This window comes from Quercus lobata, chromosome 5, assembly GCF_001633185.2.
Source record: "Quercus lobata isolate SW786 chromosome 5, ValleyOak3.0 Primary Assembly, whole genome shotgun sequence".
NCBI lineage: Eukaryota > Viridiplantae > Streptophyta > Magnoliopsida > Fagales > Fagaceae > Quercus > Quercus lobata.
Window position 1 is genome coordinate 85,104,128 of NC_044908.1, and position 15,088 is coordinate 85,119,215.

Here is a 15,088-nt window from a genome sequence, read left to right on the forward strand (position 1 = left end):
AATATATATATATATATATATAGAGAGAGAGAGAGAGAGAGAGAGAGAGAGAGAGGTTAATGTTTTTGTTTTTGATAGAGAGTATATAAATGAATAGTTAAGATCATGCAAATATGGAACTTGCAAAAAAGATAAGAATAGGTACAATAAAACGTTCTCTATTTACAAATTTTTTAAATCCTATATAAATTTAGGATTGATGTAATTGTAACATCAAAATTCAATTTGAAAACCAAGATAAAATTTTGTGATTTTGCACATACTTATCCTAAAACACACTGATTATTTTTTTATTTTTTTTATTATTATCTTTTTAGTTTTTATTTAAAGTAATTACCCTGTAAATCATACATATACCTAGAAGTTAGGGAAAGATTGGTGGCTAAATTCATGGGTAATATGGTAAAAATCCCACATACCCAAAGTCCAACTCCTCTCTACATCCGTTTACTTTTACTCTTTGAAAAAAAAAAAAAAAGAAACACACACACAAACAAAAGCAAAAATTATAATTTTTTTATATATAAATAATTTATTTATTTTATAACTATTTATATTTATTCAATAATTTTATTCTCTCTATCTCAAAAAAAAAAAAAAAAAAAAATCCCTAAATTGAAACCCTTATCAAATCCCCAATTACAATTACCCACATGAAATAAAAAAAATTAATAAACAAAATTAATTCCCCAACCTCTCTCTCTTACACAGACTTTTTTTTCGTTCCCTTACGATTCCATCTCTCTTTCTCTTCCTTCATCTTCGTTGCCCTTCGTTCTTTGTTCTTCTTCTTCGTCTTCGCAACCCCAAAAAAAAAAAAAAAAAAATCTTCGCTCGTGTGAAATTCCCCGCACGTGCGAGCTCGTTCCCCAATTCGTACAAACCCTTAAAAAGCTTTCAATTTTGCTTTTTTTCGTTACCTTTCAATCTTTTCCCCCAAATCTTTGTTCACTGCAAAACAACCAAAAAAATCGCCGATCGTCAGTGGTTTTTGTGTGTTGTACCTCCGATCGCTGCTGCTCTCGGTTGTACTTCCCAAGGTTCGATTCCTTAGGGTTTTTTTTGGTTTCTTCAATTTCGATTCACTCACCTTCAAACCTAGGGTTTAAAAATCACGGCAATTTTCCCCCAAATTCGGAATTTTGAGTTAATTACACAATTGCCCTTGCTGTCACTACCTAATTACAATCACCAATTTTTTTGTTGAAATTCGATTCCAAAAATTCTTGATTTTGTGTGCTGATTTTTGGGGATTTTTGATTTTTTGGGTGTAGTGTTGGATGGTTATGAGTGAGGTATGCGGTGGAGCTTGTTGAGAAGAAGGAAAAAGAAGAGGCGATGAATGTGCAGGCGCATATGTCGGGTCCCGCTGCTGCTGCTGCGCAGAACCAGGCGGCGGCATCCGCCACATCGCAGAACGGGAACACGCTTGTTCAACAGATGCAGAATTTGGGTGCTGGAGGAGGTGGAGGTGGCGGAGTGCGCGGTTTTTTTGCAGCTGATAATGAGATGCCTAGAGCTCGGATTCTTATGCAAGAAAAAATGTAAGCTTGATCGTTTGATTGATTGTTGTTATGCTTGAATTGAATGTGCTTATTTTGTTACTATTGGAAGTTTAAGTTAAGATGGGATTTGTTAGTGTTTGTTTTGTTGTTTTTACATTTTTTGAATTGAATGTGGGGTAATGTTACTAGTGGAAGTTAAGCTTTAAGAGATATTGACCCAATTGAGTAATGTTTAGTGTTGCACGACCGAAGCTTGAAGGTTTTTTTTTTTTTTGGTTGATAGGTCTTCATCTTGAAGGGTTTCTTGAGTAAGGTTCGATGTTTAAGGGTTTAGATATTGAAAAGATGGGGTTTTGAATGTGTTGGTGGGGGGGTGGGGGGGTGTGTTGATATTAAAACAATTAATTGATCATGAAATAGATAAAGATAAAGTACTAGGTAATCATACTTAGGTTATTCTAAGCAATCACAGTTTGTAGAAGAAGGCAATCACACCCTCATAGCTTAATATAAGCTGCTGGGATTTATTAAAAGCATTTTCGCTATGTCTTTTATAGGCTATACCCTTTCTCTTATTTCTTAGATTTTATGGATTGTGATTGTACTCTTAGATTTAGATCTTAATGTAGTGATTCACTAGGAAGCACGGACAAGGACATGGGTATGACACGGTGGGCACGATACAGATATAACATGGGTACGGCACTCTAAATGAAGTGTCCGTGCTTCCTAGACTGATTCATCTAGTATACTTTTTGTGTACCGGATGTTTCTGATTCAGTGAACTTTCTGTACTTATCAAAAAACTACTCCTAGGATCATGACTCTAAATGACCTTTTCCTAGAAAGACTAAAAAGAAATCAAGAATTTTAAACCCTATAGAAAAGAACTCTAAACAAAAATAAGACTCATGGGCTTGTAAAGCTGTCCATTCCAGAAAATCTGGTCTAATCCCTAAACCTCTCTCTTGAGTCCATTAACATGATGGAATTTTAACTCATCTACCAAACCACCCCAAAGGAAATCTGTCTGAATTTTCTCCATAGGATAGGCCACACTAGCCGGGAGAGAGGGAAGAAAGTCATAAAGTAGGTGGGAAGACTTGAAAGTGTGCTTTTAATTAAAGTAAACTTCTCCCTTTTGAGAGATAAAATCTTTATCCAACCCTGTAATCTCTTCTTAATTTGTTCAAGAATGCCATCTCAAATAGCTTTAGCTTTGAATTGAGCTCCTAATGAGCGTATCATCTGTGAAATGTAAATGTGAGATCTTCATCATATCATTGTTCGCCTTTACTGATACCCCTAACAAAAAATAGTCTTTACTGAAAAGCAAATGTTACTAATTAATGGTAGATTGTCAGTAGCTTGGATGTGGGTTTATTAATGAAGGATCTGGTAGTGTTTGTGTAGGTATTTGGATGTGATTAAGCACTCTCTTAGGGTATTTTTTTATTCAATTTTTTTTTTTTATTATTTTAAAACTGTCTCATGTGGACTATATGGAGAGTGGAACCATCGAATACTTGAGGGGGAGGATCTTTCAATTCTGGAGCTGAAACTTTTTTTCTTGCTTACTTTGTATGATTGGATGTCTGTGATGAGTGGCCTCTCATTTTCTTTGCTTGTCAAATTTTTAGATCTGTGAACTTTCTGTTGGTATTCTTGGCCTTCCCTATTATATGCCTGTGTGAATTGGGCATGGTCTGTGCTGTTTCTTTTACCTTTTTTTTTTAAAATAAAATTTTTATTTTTAATAAAGGTTTCATTAATCTATATATATGGAAAAAAACTATTTCCCAATATGCTAGACATTTCAAGATTTCTCTCAATGTGTTTGTAACAGGGACTACTTATCAAAATTTAAGAAATGATAGTATTGGTGGATGTCCATCAATATCCCGACTTTTGTTTCACCGTTTTGACGGTTTAAAGTGTAAACAGGAGTTAATTGGCACATGAAGCATAATATGATTTTACTCCACATATGGGAGGCATACAATCACATAACGGTGGATCCCAATTATTGCAAAACCAATTGTATTTGTACAATACTCCTAAGTTAATTTTTGCTATTTCTCAAAAAAAAAAAAAAAAAGGTTAATTTTTGCAAATTAAGTGTGCCACATAACTTATGTAGTATGATTTATGTCTCTCATAATTAACTTTGCTTAGGCTACAGATGAAATTCATTCGCAAGAATATGCTGTTTTAGTATTTGACTCTGTCTTTTATGTGGACAGAAATTTTTAGATGTTTCTATCAACATATGCCTAGAATAGACAGCGTAAATATGTTTTTTTTTTTTTTTTTAACTAGGAGTGATACATCGTTGAATGGATGAATCATGGTAGTATTGTTGAATCAGCTCTGATTTAATCCTCTTCTTGAGCTCTATTTACTTCCCTTTTTTATTAAAAAAAAATCTGAGTGATTTGTGGGGGAATGGATGATTAATGGTAGTATGATTAAATTGGTTCTGATTTAATCCTTTTTTTTTTTTAAAGTTCTGTTTAATCATTTATCTTAAATTCCCCATCCCCTTCCCTTGGGACAAGGAAAAGGGAGGGGGAAGATTGTCCAGAAAATGTGGGACAGCTATTGGACCATTATTGAGGAATCATTCTTGTATGAATATGAACTTGATGTTCTTTTATAATAGTGTTAGATTATTATCCAAGAACTTGCTTTAGACATTTGTGCAATTTTTTATTGCTCAGTGTTGATAAAACTTTATGATCTTCTGCTCTTTTTCCAGCTATACTATCTTATCGCAGCGGCACCAGCAGCAGCCACTTGATGAAAATACAAGAAAGAAGTTTAAGGATATTGTGAAGCGTTTAGAGGAGGGTTTATTGAGATCAGCTCATTCAAAGGTTTTTGTTGCCCTTACCCTTATTTAAGCAAGTGGGTGTCCTCACTGTTTCTCAAAGTCACGCTAAAAGCATATCACTTTTCTTTGCTTCTGCTATTATAATATTTTTTTTTTTACTGAAAATGTTTTGCATTCTTGCATTGTTCCCAGGAGTTTTATATATCTATCTGACTATATTGTTCCTGTTATCTAATGTTTGTAAATTCTGTCATAGGAGGATTACATGAACCTTGATACACTTGAGAGCCGTTTGCATCAATTGATTAAACGCTCACATATGAATCCTCGGACTCCATATCCACAGCTTGTTAATTCTTCCTCCCCTGTTGGTACAATGATACCAACACCTGGCATGTCACACAGTGGGAATTCAACCATGATTGTTGCATCTTCTGTAGATGCTTCAATGATCGCTGCTAGTGCACCTACGACTGTCAACCCTGGAAGCCTGTTGCCAAGTGGTGGCATACATGGTGGTTCCTTTAATAGATCTGATGGTAATTGCAATTATTTTACAAATGTTATTTCTCTTTGCTTCTTTGCAACAGCATTACAGTCTCTACTCTTGCAGGTTCTTTGTCTAATGGATATCAGCAGTCTCCTGCCAATTTTTCCCTTAGTTCTGGTGGAAACTTGTCATCAATGGGTGCTCAAACAATTACAAGCCAAATGATTCCCACTCCTGGATTTAATAGTAATAACAATAACAGTAATATTAATAACAGCCAGTCTTATATGAACATGGAATCTTCTAATAATGGTGGTGGGTTTTCCAATGTTGAGTCAACGATGGTATCACAACCACCGCAGCAAAAGCAGCATCATGGTGGCCAAAATAGCCGCATATTGCACAGCCTTGGTAGTCAAATGGGAAGTGGAATTAGGTCTGGCTTGCAGCAGAAAGCTTATGGGTTTGCAAATGGGGCTTTAAATGGTGGTGGGTTAGGGTTGATGGGGAATAATTTACAACTTGTGAATGAACGTGGTACCTCTGAGGGCTATCTTTCTGCCACATCTTATAGTAATTCACCCAAACATTTTCAGCCTCACTTTGATCAACATCAGCAACCGATAATGCAGGGTAATGCCCCTCCTTCCCTCCTTTCTTTTGTGTGTGTGTTTATAGCTTCTTTTCTGTGTATTACATCATACTTTATGTGGGAAGATATATGTTAATTTTGACACAAATCAGCAATCTCACAACGAACAATTTAATGATTAGGTGATGGATATGGAATGAGCAATTCCGATTCTTTTGGGTCTGGAAACTTCTATGGTGCTGCAACATCTGTTGGATCAAAGATGAATACTCAGAACTTGAGTTCAGTTAGCTTGCCTTCTATATCCAAAACCAACTCTTCTCTGATAAGCAATCAGTCAAATTTGCAAGCAACGCAACAGGCTGCCTATATAAAGACTCCATCAGTTGATCAATCGGAAAAGATGAATTTTCAAGCTTCAATGACTTCAAGAGACAATCTACTACACTCTCATCAACAGCAGCAATTTCAACAGCAGCCCCATCAGTTTCAACAGCAGCAATTTGTTCAACAGCAACGCCAACAAAAGCAGCTTCAACAGCACCAGAATATGCTAAATAATGATACTTTTGGTCAGTCTCAACTGACATCCGATATAGGCAACCAAGTGAAACGTGAACCTGGGGTGGAGCACCACAATGAAGTTATGAACTCACAAGTTTCTGAACAATTCCAATTGTCTGAGACGCAGAACCAATTCCCGCAGAACTCTGCTGAAGATCGATCCAGGAGTGCTCAACAGATCTCTCTTCCGTCTTCACAGCATGATATCTGCTCGCCAATGTCTCAAAATTCTCAACAAATGCAACAGTTGCTACATCCAAACCAACTGGTTACGGATTCCCAAAGCGATTATAGCTGCCTTTCTGTTGGAGCACAATCAGAATCTGTACTGCAGGGTCAATGGCATCCTCAATCACAAGACAGGAATCATGTACCAAGGAGTATGCCGCTTGAGCATCATGTGCAAGAGGATTTCCGTCAGAGAATATCTAGGCAAGATGAAGCTCAGTGCAATAACTTATCATCAGAAGGATCTATTATTGGTCGAACTGCTGCTTGTAGAAGCACCACTGAGCCCCCTAATTTAACTGGTGCTACCTGTAGATCTGGAAATCCTAGCCTTGACGCGATGTATAGAAACCAACAGAAATGGCTCTTGTTCTTGCGACATGCTAATCGATGTACATCCCCCAAAGGGAAATGTCTAGTACCTCAATGTGTAATTGCCCAAGAGTTGTTGTTGCACATTCGTAAATGCAATCTGGCTTCATGCACGTATCCTCGTTGCCGTCATACCAAGGACTTGGTTGAACATTTCAAGAAATGCAGGAATCCCAGTTGCCCTGTTTGTGTTCCTGTAAGAAACTATATAGTGCAACAACAATTGAATGCACGATATATTGCACGTTCTCGAACGGAGTCTGCTTGTTTGCCAACTTCAATTACTGCATCTAGTAAATCCTATGATACCGGAGACACTTCGGCCAGATTGATGTCAACGACTTCCTCTATTGTTGAAACTTCGGAAGATATACTACCCTCTTCAAAACGCTTGAAGATAGAGCAGCCCTCCCAATCTCTTATTCCAGAGAGTGAAAGTTCTGCAGTATCAGTTTCTGCATTTAGTGAGCCCCATGGGTCGCAGGATGTCCACCTCCAAGATAACCAAATTAATGAGATTTGTATGCCCGTTAAATCTGAGTTTCCAGAGGTAAAGAAGGAAATTGCTGAAAGTTCTGTACAAGAAAGTCTTGGTGAGATGAAAAAGGACGATGCAAATGATAACTGCAACCAAAGGCCTGATGGTGAATCTATTGCATATAATGAGCCTTCTGTTTTGTCTAAGCAAGAAAATATTAAACTTGAGAAAGAGATTGATCCAGCTAAGCAAGAAATTGCGACACAGCCTGCAGAAAATGCGGCTAGTACCACCAAATCTGGGAAACCAAAAATAAAGGGTGTATCATTGACTGAACTTTTCACTCCAGAGCAGGTTAGGGAGCATATCACAGGTCTCAGGCAGTGGGTTGGCCAAGTAAGTTTTTCGGATTTTCTTTGCAGCTAAGTTCACACTGTTAATTTTATTTATGTAAATGGTTTATAGAAAGGTCATTAGTTTACAATTTTTTTAAGGTCTAGTTTACAATTTTCTGAACTTATTTTTTAGTCTTGAGATTCACTAAAATATCATCATTGAATTGGTTTATAAAAGAAATGAGGCCTGCTTTTAGAGAGAAAACAAGGGAGTCCATCTTTGAGGTAGTGAGGATTTTTTTCTTCCCCACTACCTATCATAATAACTTTTGGTTATAATATATGTTCTTCATGTTTGTTTTCCTCCCTTACGACTTCTTTTGTTAAAGTGAATATTCATTAAAACAATTAGTCTTCTATGATCATTACATGGATTATTGGTGTTTATCTGCATAAAATAGTTTTAATTGTTGTGCACTAGAAAATATATCCTGTATATTTTACCCTTGGTATGCCACCTTGTCCTACAGTCTTGTCTTACATATATTAGTATATTGTTCTAGGCAAGTAATATGGACTATAATATTCCAATTATGATTTCTGGGGGTCTTTTGCTGTTGGACCTTTTTCTTTATAATATCATTTTATGAGAAAGTTTAGTCCAATAAACTAGATGACAATAATCCCAATTAGATGATAATTCATTTTTTTTCCTATTTACAGAGTAAAGCAAAGGCTGAAAAGAATCAAGCAATGGAGCATGCAATGAGTGAGAATTCTTGTCAGTTGTGTGCAGTTGAGAAGCTCACTTTTGAACCACCACCTATATATTGCACTCCATGCGGTGCTCGCATCAAGCGAAATGCAATGTATTATACCATGGGTGCTGGTGATACACGACATTATTTCTGTATTCCATGTTATAACGAGGCTCGTGGAGACACCATAGTTGTTGACGGGACTGCGATTCCAAAGGCAAGGCTAGAAAAGAAGAAAAATGATGAAGAGACTGAGGAATGGGTATGTTCTCTCATTTCAATTTGCTTTTATTGGTTTATTGCATGATTTTACCGACTGTTCTTTTGTATTAAACCGTCAATGATCTTGTGCAGTGGGTTCAATGTGATAAGTGTGAAGCTTGGCAACATCAAATCTGTGCTTTATTTAATGGTCGAAGAAATGATGGTGGACAAGCTGAATACACTTGCCCAAATTGCTATATACAAGAGGTTGAAAGAGGAGAGCGTAAGCCCTTGCCACAAAGTGCTGTTCTTGGGGCCAAAGATTTGCCAAGAACAATTCTTAGTGACCATATAGAGCAGCGGTTATTTAGGAGACTGAAGCAGGAAAGACAAGAGAGGGCAAGGCTTCATGGAAAAGGTTTTGATGAGGTGATTGCGTGTAACATGCTCTCATTTAATTGTTTTCTGGTGAAGATGATATAAAATGTTGCATTTCATCATGGCATCATATGGGGTTTCTTTGCTGAAGAATGTTAAGTGAAAGCTGCTAGCCATTATATAAAATTTTTTATTAAGTCAGCGTTCAGTTTTTGATGGCAGATTCTAACTAGTGCGTACAACCACCAAGCCTTAATCCCAAATTTGAACTTGGGTGCAAATAGTCCATTAACCCATTCATAATTGTGACTAAATTTTACAACGACAGTCAACCTACTGCAACCCTCCTTTTTCTGGGCTTGAGACCGGTTGTGAACAAATATATGACACTCAGCATAGACACATCCTAACTAGTGTATAGTTTTGAAAGTTCTACTAAAAATGGATCAATGTTACTGTTTGTAAACACTATAGACGTTAAATATTATGAAACAGTCATAATGCATTGAATATAACCTGAAGTTCTGAGGTGAGGAAGTTGGTTTGTTTTTATTTATTTATTTATTTAATCTTCATTAGGGAGAATGAAGGTTTTGTTTCTGAGTTAGTGAAGTTCTGATCTAGCTGATTTAGTTACCATCCTTTCATTGAAGCATGTTGTACAAGGGTCTTCTTTAGGAGTCAATATAAGGCTGAATTACTTGCCAAGTGTCCATTAGCTTGAGCTCCTGGCACTTCCTTGGAATTTTCTCTCCTGATATTTACAGATTTTTTTTGGGTAGTTACTTTATTTCTGTATGTTTCAGAGCTGATTACTTTCCTGTCTATACTAGATGCTACATAGGAGGTAGCTTGTTCAGTCATTTAGGTGGGATTACAATGTCTTGGGGTATTTATATATTTATTATTTCTCTAGGAGGCAACTTTAAACAGATTGCTCATAGAAAGGGAAAATCCCCAAAAGAGTTTAACACTCTGGTGCAGGTCAACTAAATGATCTTCCCATAGCAACTGGGGTTATTGACTTCCAGTTTATGGGGGGTACTGTGGAAAAAGTTGGAAGTGATATTGCTAGGTTCCTTGAGCAGAATCTCTTGATATTGCTAGCTGATATTTGTTATTAGCTAATTTCAATTAAATTGATATTGCTAGGTTCCTGGGGCAGAATCACTTGTAATTAGAGTTGTTTCATCCGTTGACAAAAAGTTGGAAGTGAAGCAGCGGTTTCTTGAAATATTTCAAGAAGAGAATTATCCGACTGAATTCCCATATAAATCCAAGGTATGAAGAATCTCCATTGAGTTTGGTATGTCTTTAATATTGACAGAGGCAACACAAAATTGCTATAATAGTAGTTATTCACTAACTAAGTCTTTTTTGTTCCAGGTAGTTTTGTTGTTTCAGAAGATTGAAGGTGTAGAAGTATGCCTGTTTGGCATGTATGTTCAAGAATTTGGATCCGAATCTCAATTTCCAAATCAGCGTCGCGTCTATCTTTCATACCTGGACTCTGTCAAGTATTTCAGACCTGAGATTAAAGCGGTTACTGGAGAGGCTCTTCGTACATTTGTTTATCATGAAATTCTGGTAGGTTCCAGACTCTCATTTGTGTCATTACCTTCTAAGTGACCATTTGTTTGGAATCTTCAATCTGAGCTATTGACCTTCATATATTATGCTCTTTTCAGATTGGATACCTTGAATATTGCAAGTTACGAGGTTTTACAAGCTGCTATATATGGGCTTGCCCTCCATTAAAGGGTGAAGATTATATTTTATATTGTCATCCAGAAATTCAAAAAACACCTAAATCTGATAAGCTCCGGGAATGGTGAGCCTTATAACTCTCAGAACTTAACTTTTTAAATCATTTTATCATTTTTTCATTCTTATTTAACTCTTGCTTGGAATGCTTTCTGTATCAGGTATTTAGCAATGTTAAGAAAAGCAGCCAAGGAAAATATTGTGGTTGATCTCACTAATTTGTACGACCATTTCTTTGTAACTACTGGTGAATGTAAGGCTAAGGTAACTGCTGCTAGGTTGCCATATTTTGATGGTGACTACTGGCCTGGTGCTGCGGAAGATCTGATTTATCAGATGCGTCAAGAAGAAGATGGCAGAAAACAAAATAAGAAAGGAACAACTAAGAAGACCATAACAAAGAGGGCTTTAAAAGCTACTGGTCAGTCTGATCTTTCTGGTAACGCGTCAAAGGATCTGCTGCTCATGCATAAAGTAATTTTCTATTTCATATCTTTCTGCTTATCGTTTTTCTTGCTAATCAGATTTTCGGAGATCTGCTGATTTTCAAGTGATTCTTATTAAAAAAAAAGGATAAATTATATCAAAATCTTATAGACTTCTACAGCATCAAAATGGTCTTTTCTTGGTTTGTTTGGAGGTTTTATCTTTTGTTCTTACAAGGGTTTCCTCTCTCCCCCCCCCCCAGCTTGGTGAAACCATCTGCCCAATGAAGGAAGATTTTATCATGGTTCATTTGCAGCATGCATGCACTCACTGTTGTATCCTAATGGTATCTGGAAATCGATGGGTTTGCAACCAGTGCAAAAATTTCCAGCTGTGTGATAAGTAAGAATTCTGCAATCTTTACCTTCATCATTATAGATAGTTTACAGAATCATTCAGTTCCCAATATATTGATACTGACAATACAAACTACATAAAATTTATAAATATTTTTCAAACTTTTTTTATTATCCTAAATCTGATATACCAGTGTACAGATATTTGATCGTAGGCGCGGAATATACTTTTAACAAAAATGCTACATATATGCCCTTGCTTCCCAAAACCTTCTAGGCACTCTTTGTGGCAAAACTGCTTGTAAATCTGTTTTCATTTTCTCAAATGTTTCATAACCTATCAAAAAAAAAAAGAAAAAAAGGTTTCATAATCTCATGCTCATTAATATGTAAAATGGACTTCTTGACTGGTTAATTTTTTAATATTATATTTTCAAGACCTTTCTTTTGGGAGTGGGTTTTGTTCTAAGTAATATTTGTTTCTGCTAGCTTTTAGGAAGTGAACTGATGTTTCTTGCTTAAGTCTGAAATTTAAAAATGCAGATTTTCCTTAATAGAATGGTCTGGTTTATTTTTAGCTGATAAATTATCTTTCCTTTTTGGTAAGTAATGAAAGAGCTGTTTAATAAATGTTTGCTTCTGACTAGGAATTAACAGAAGTTTTTAGTCGTTGTTGGATCCTTTATTCTTAAAACTGTATACTTGTTACTCTACACTGCAAGTTTCTTGTTAGGATTTAATAATATGTTCTTATCTGCATATCCTGTTCCCTTTGTACTTTGGTTCCAGCTTGGTGGAGTAATGTAAACTACATTGATGGGTTTGCTCTTTCTGTTCCTTGAAAATAACTATACATTTTCCTGAGATGGTTTTTTTAGTTCTGATGTTTGCATATATCTCACAGATGTTATGAATCAGAACAGAAACGTGAAGAAAGAGAAAGACATCCAAACAATCAGAGGGAAAAACATGTCCTATATCCAGTAAGTTCCTTTACCACAAAATACTTCTATTTTGAAAGTGAGCAGTTTTGAAAACAGCTGAGAAAATTGTATTGGCAATTTTTTAACTGAAAAATGGAACATTGCTAAACCCTGCAGGTTGAAATTACTGATGTACCTGTTGATACAAAGGATAAAGATGAGATCCTTGAGAGTGAATTCTTTGACACTAGACAAGCATTTCTGAGTCTTTGTCAAGGAAATCATTATCAGTATGATACCCTGCGGCGGGCTAAACATTCTTCGATGATGGTCCTTTACCATCTGCATAACCCAACTGCTCCTGCATTTGTGACGACATGTAATGTATGTCATCTTGATATTGAAACTGGTCAGGGTTGGAGATGTGAAGTCTGCCCTGAGTATGACGTATGCAATGGATGCTATCAAAAGGGCATTGATCATCCTCATAGGTTGACAAACCATCCATCCATAGCTGACCGTGATGCTCAGAATAAAGAAGCAAGGCAAATACGAGTTCAACAGGTTCTGCATATCATTATCTTTTTTGTAATTAAAGATACAGTGAAATAATATTTTTAGTCACTTGCTTTGGTCAATCTTTCAATGTTTCATTGCAATTTTTTTCTGCACACGTGAGTACCTCTACAAGCTGCAATGCTTTAATATACTTGTTTTGTGTTTCCTTTACCTGAAAACATCACATTCCCCCTTTCTTCCCTCATTGTTTAGTATTATCATGAGTCACTATGTCTATGTGGGGTATTTACTTGACAGTTTGTTACATGTTTAGTTTTTAGTCCTCTATTATCGATTTGGCCTAGTAAAGTATGGTGATGGGAGGGAATTAGATATTTCCTATAATTATCCTAACGTTAATACTGTAATTGTCTATTGTTTTTCCAAAATTTTCCCCATCTTTCGCCCAAAGCCTTGTAGCTCAATTGGTTGGCACTTCTTAGTATTCCCAATGGAGACATCTAGGGTTCAAATCCCTCCACCCCCAATTATCAAATTATCCAAAAAATTTCCCCATCTTTCCTTGCGGTTTTGCATGTCCAATCAAAGTAATCGGGATGTTTTTGTCTAAGGTTTTGCAATAAGTTTGTTAATTATATCTATCATATATTGACCGTATGAACATGCAATTTGGAGACCTTGGCATCTTTATAGATTCGGTCTAACATCATTGGTTATTTCACATTGCAGCTTAGGAAGATGCTTGATCTTCTGGTGCATGCATCACAATGTCGTTCCTCACATTGCCAATACCCAAATTGTCGCAAGGTGAAGGGTCTTTTTCGCCATGGGATACATTGCAAAACCCGTGCATCTGGAGGTTGTGTTCTTTGTAAGAAAATGTGGTATCTCCTTCAACTTCATGCTCGAGCTTGCAAAGAATCTGAGTGCAATGTACCACGTTGCAGGTTTATAAATCAACATTTTTACTATTATCAATCACTTGCCAACTTTGCTCCTTTAACTCTCTCCTTTTTTTCATTTTGTGTTTGAATATTAAAGAGTTCTTTTTAATAATTTGTTCAGAGATCTAAAAGAACATTTGAGGAGGCTACAGCAGCAGTCTGACTCTCGCCGAAGAGCTGCCGTGATGGAGATGATGAGACAGAGAGCTGCAGAGGTTGCCAGCAATGCTGGATGATCAATTTGTACATACTAATATGGAGTTTTGAAGAAAACCCTCTAGTTAGAGGGAGGTAGACCATAGTTTTTGTGCTGCTCCACCATGACACTGCTGGAAACCAGGCAGTGATGGTAAAAGTGGTGGGTTTAGACGGTTGGAAGGGGATAAGCATAGAACACTACAACAGATTGGTTCGTATTCACTTTTTAGGGAAATATTCTTTTCATTTATATCTCCACGACTCATTTCTCCCTCAGCAAGTGAAGTATATAGACCGGAGCTACCCTCTTCAACCACTTAACAGTGCTGCTCGGAGTATTAGAGTACTGATGCCTGCGTCTCTCACTCTGGCCCGATTTGGTGATTCTTTGATTTTATGATCCTCTTGTATTCTGTAAGAATGTCATCCTTGGGTGGCGATTGTACTATAATTGTTCTAATCTTTCTAGAAAAATATTTTCTTTACAAAGGAATGTCAGAGGGATGTTAGTTCCAAATCCCTCCTTTTTTATATTTTTTGTTTTATATTGACCTTTTTTTGTAGAATGTCTTATTTAAAGAAGGAAAAATAAGTAGTGTCTCCAAAACTGAAGCATTCATTTTGATTGATACAGTTATGTTTATATGGTCTATACGTAATTGAACAAATAGTTTTTGATTGTTACTCTTTCTTTTGCTGTGTTGGTTGTACTTTTATAGGTTCTGCACAGAAAACATTTCATTCCATGATTATTGTGCTAAAATCCTATAGATCCTGTAACTGTAAGCCCAACTGTAACTGTAATAAGCTCAACTAATATGAACTTTGAAGTATGTATGAGCCAGTACTACAGAAGCTGTGATGTCTTAGCAATTTTTGGTACAATTTGGGCCACCTATACTTGGAAATTCCAGTACCACATGGACTAGAATCAACCTTGGAAATCTACATGATAGTCTTTTCGCATTTCATTGTCTCCAATGGAGAGAGATGCCAAATAAAATCACCTGGCTTTGCTCTTCACTTTAACTCGTTATTCACTCTTGCATTTGCACTCAACACTAACAAAATTAATATTCAGATATGACGGCTTCAATTGTGTTTTACTTTTTTTACCTTGAGTTACTTTGACAATTCCTAGAATTTTCAGTTTTGGTTTGAAATTTATTTTTAATCCCTAAAATTTAGAACAAGATCGATTTTATAGGTTTTTTTTTTAAT

At 36.2% G+C, this 15,088-nt stretch overlaps 1 protein-coding gene across 2 annotated transcripts; it reads left to right on the forward strand.

Moving 5' to 3' along the window:
- The first annotated feature begins 655 nt into the window (after nt 1–655).
- Nucleotides 656–14,551, forward strand: LOC115991724 (histone acetyltransferase HAC1). Of its 2 annotated transcripts, XM_031115593.1 has the most exons (18): nt 656–1,040; nt 1,275–1,544; nt 4,264–4,381; nt 4,595–4,647; nt 4,693–4,877; nt 4,952–5,461; nt 5,603–7,458; nt 8,121–8,417; nt 8,510–8,788; nt 9,890–10,018; nt 10,124–10,324; nt 10,426–10,568; nt 10,663–10,975; nt 11,190–11,329; nt 12,188–12,266; nt 12,384–12,770; nt 13,455–13,672; nt 13,791–14,551. In XM_031115593.1, exons 2-18 carry the CDS (start codon nt 1,339–1,341, stop codon nt 13,903–13,905), a joined length of 5,229 nt encoding a protein of 1,742 aa, XP_030971453.1. In that variant the 5' UTR covers nt 656–1,040; nt 1,275–1,338; the 3' UTR covers nt 13,906–14,551. The 2 variants fall into 2 exon arrangements, with proteins under 2 accessions (XP_030971453.1, XP_030971452.1); XM_031115592.1 differs by having other exon boundaries at nt 658–1,040; nt 4,595–4,877.
- Nucleotides 14,552–15,088: the final 537 nt, after the last annotated feature.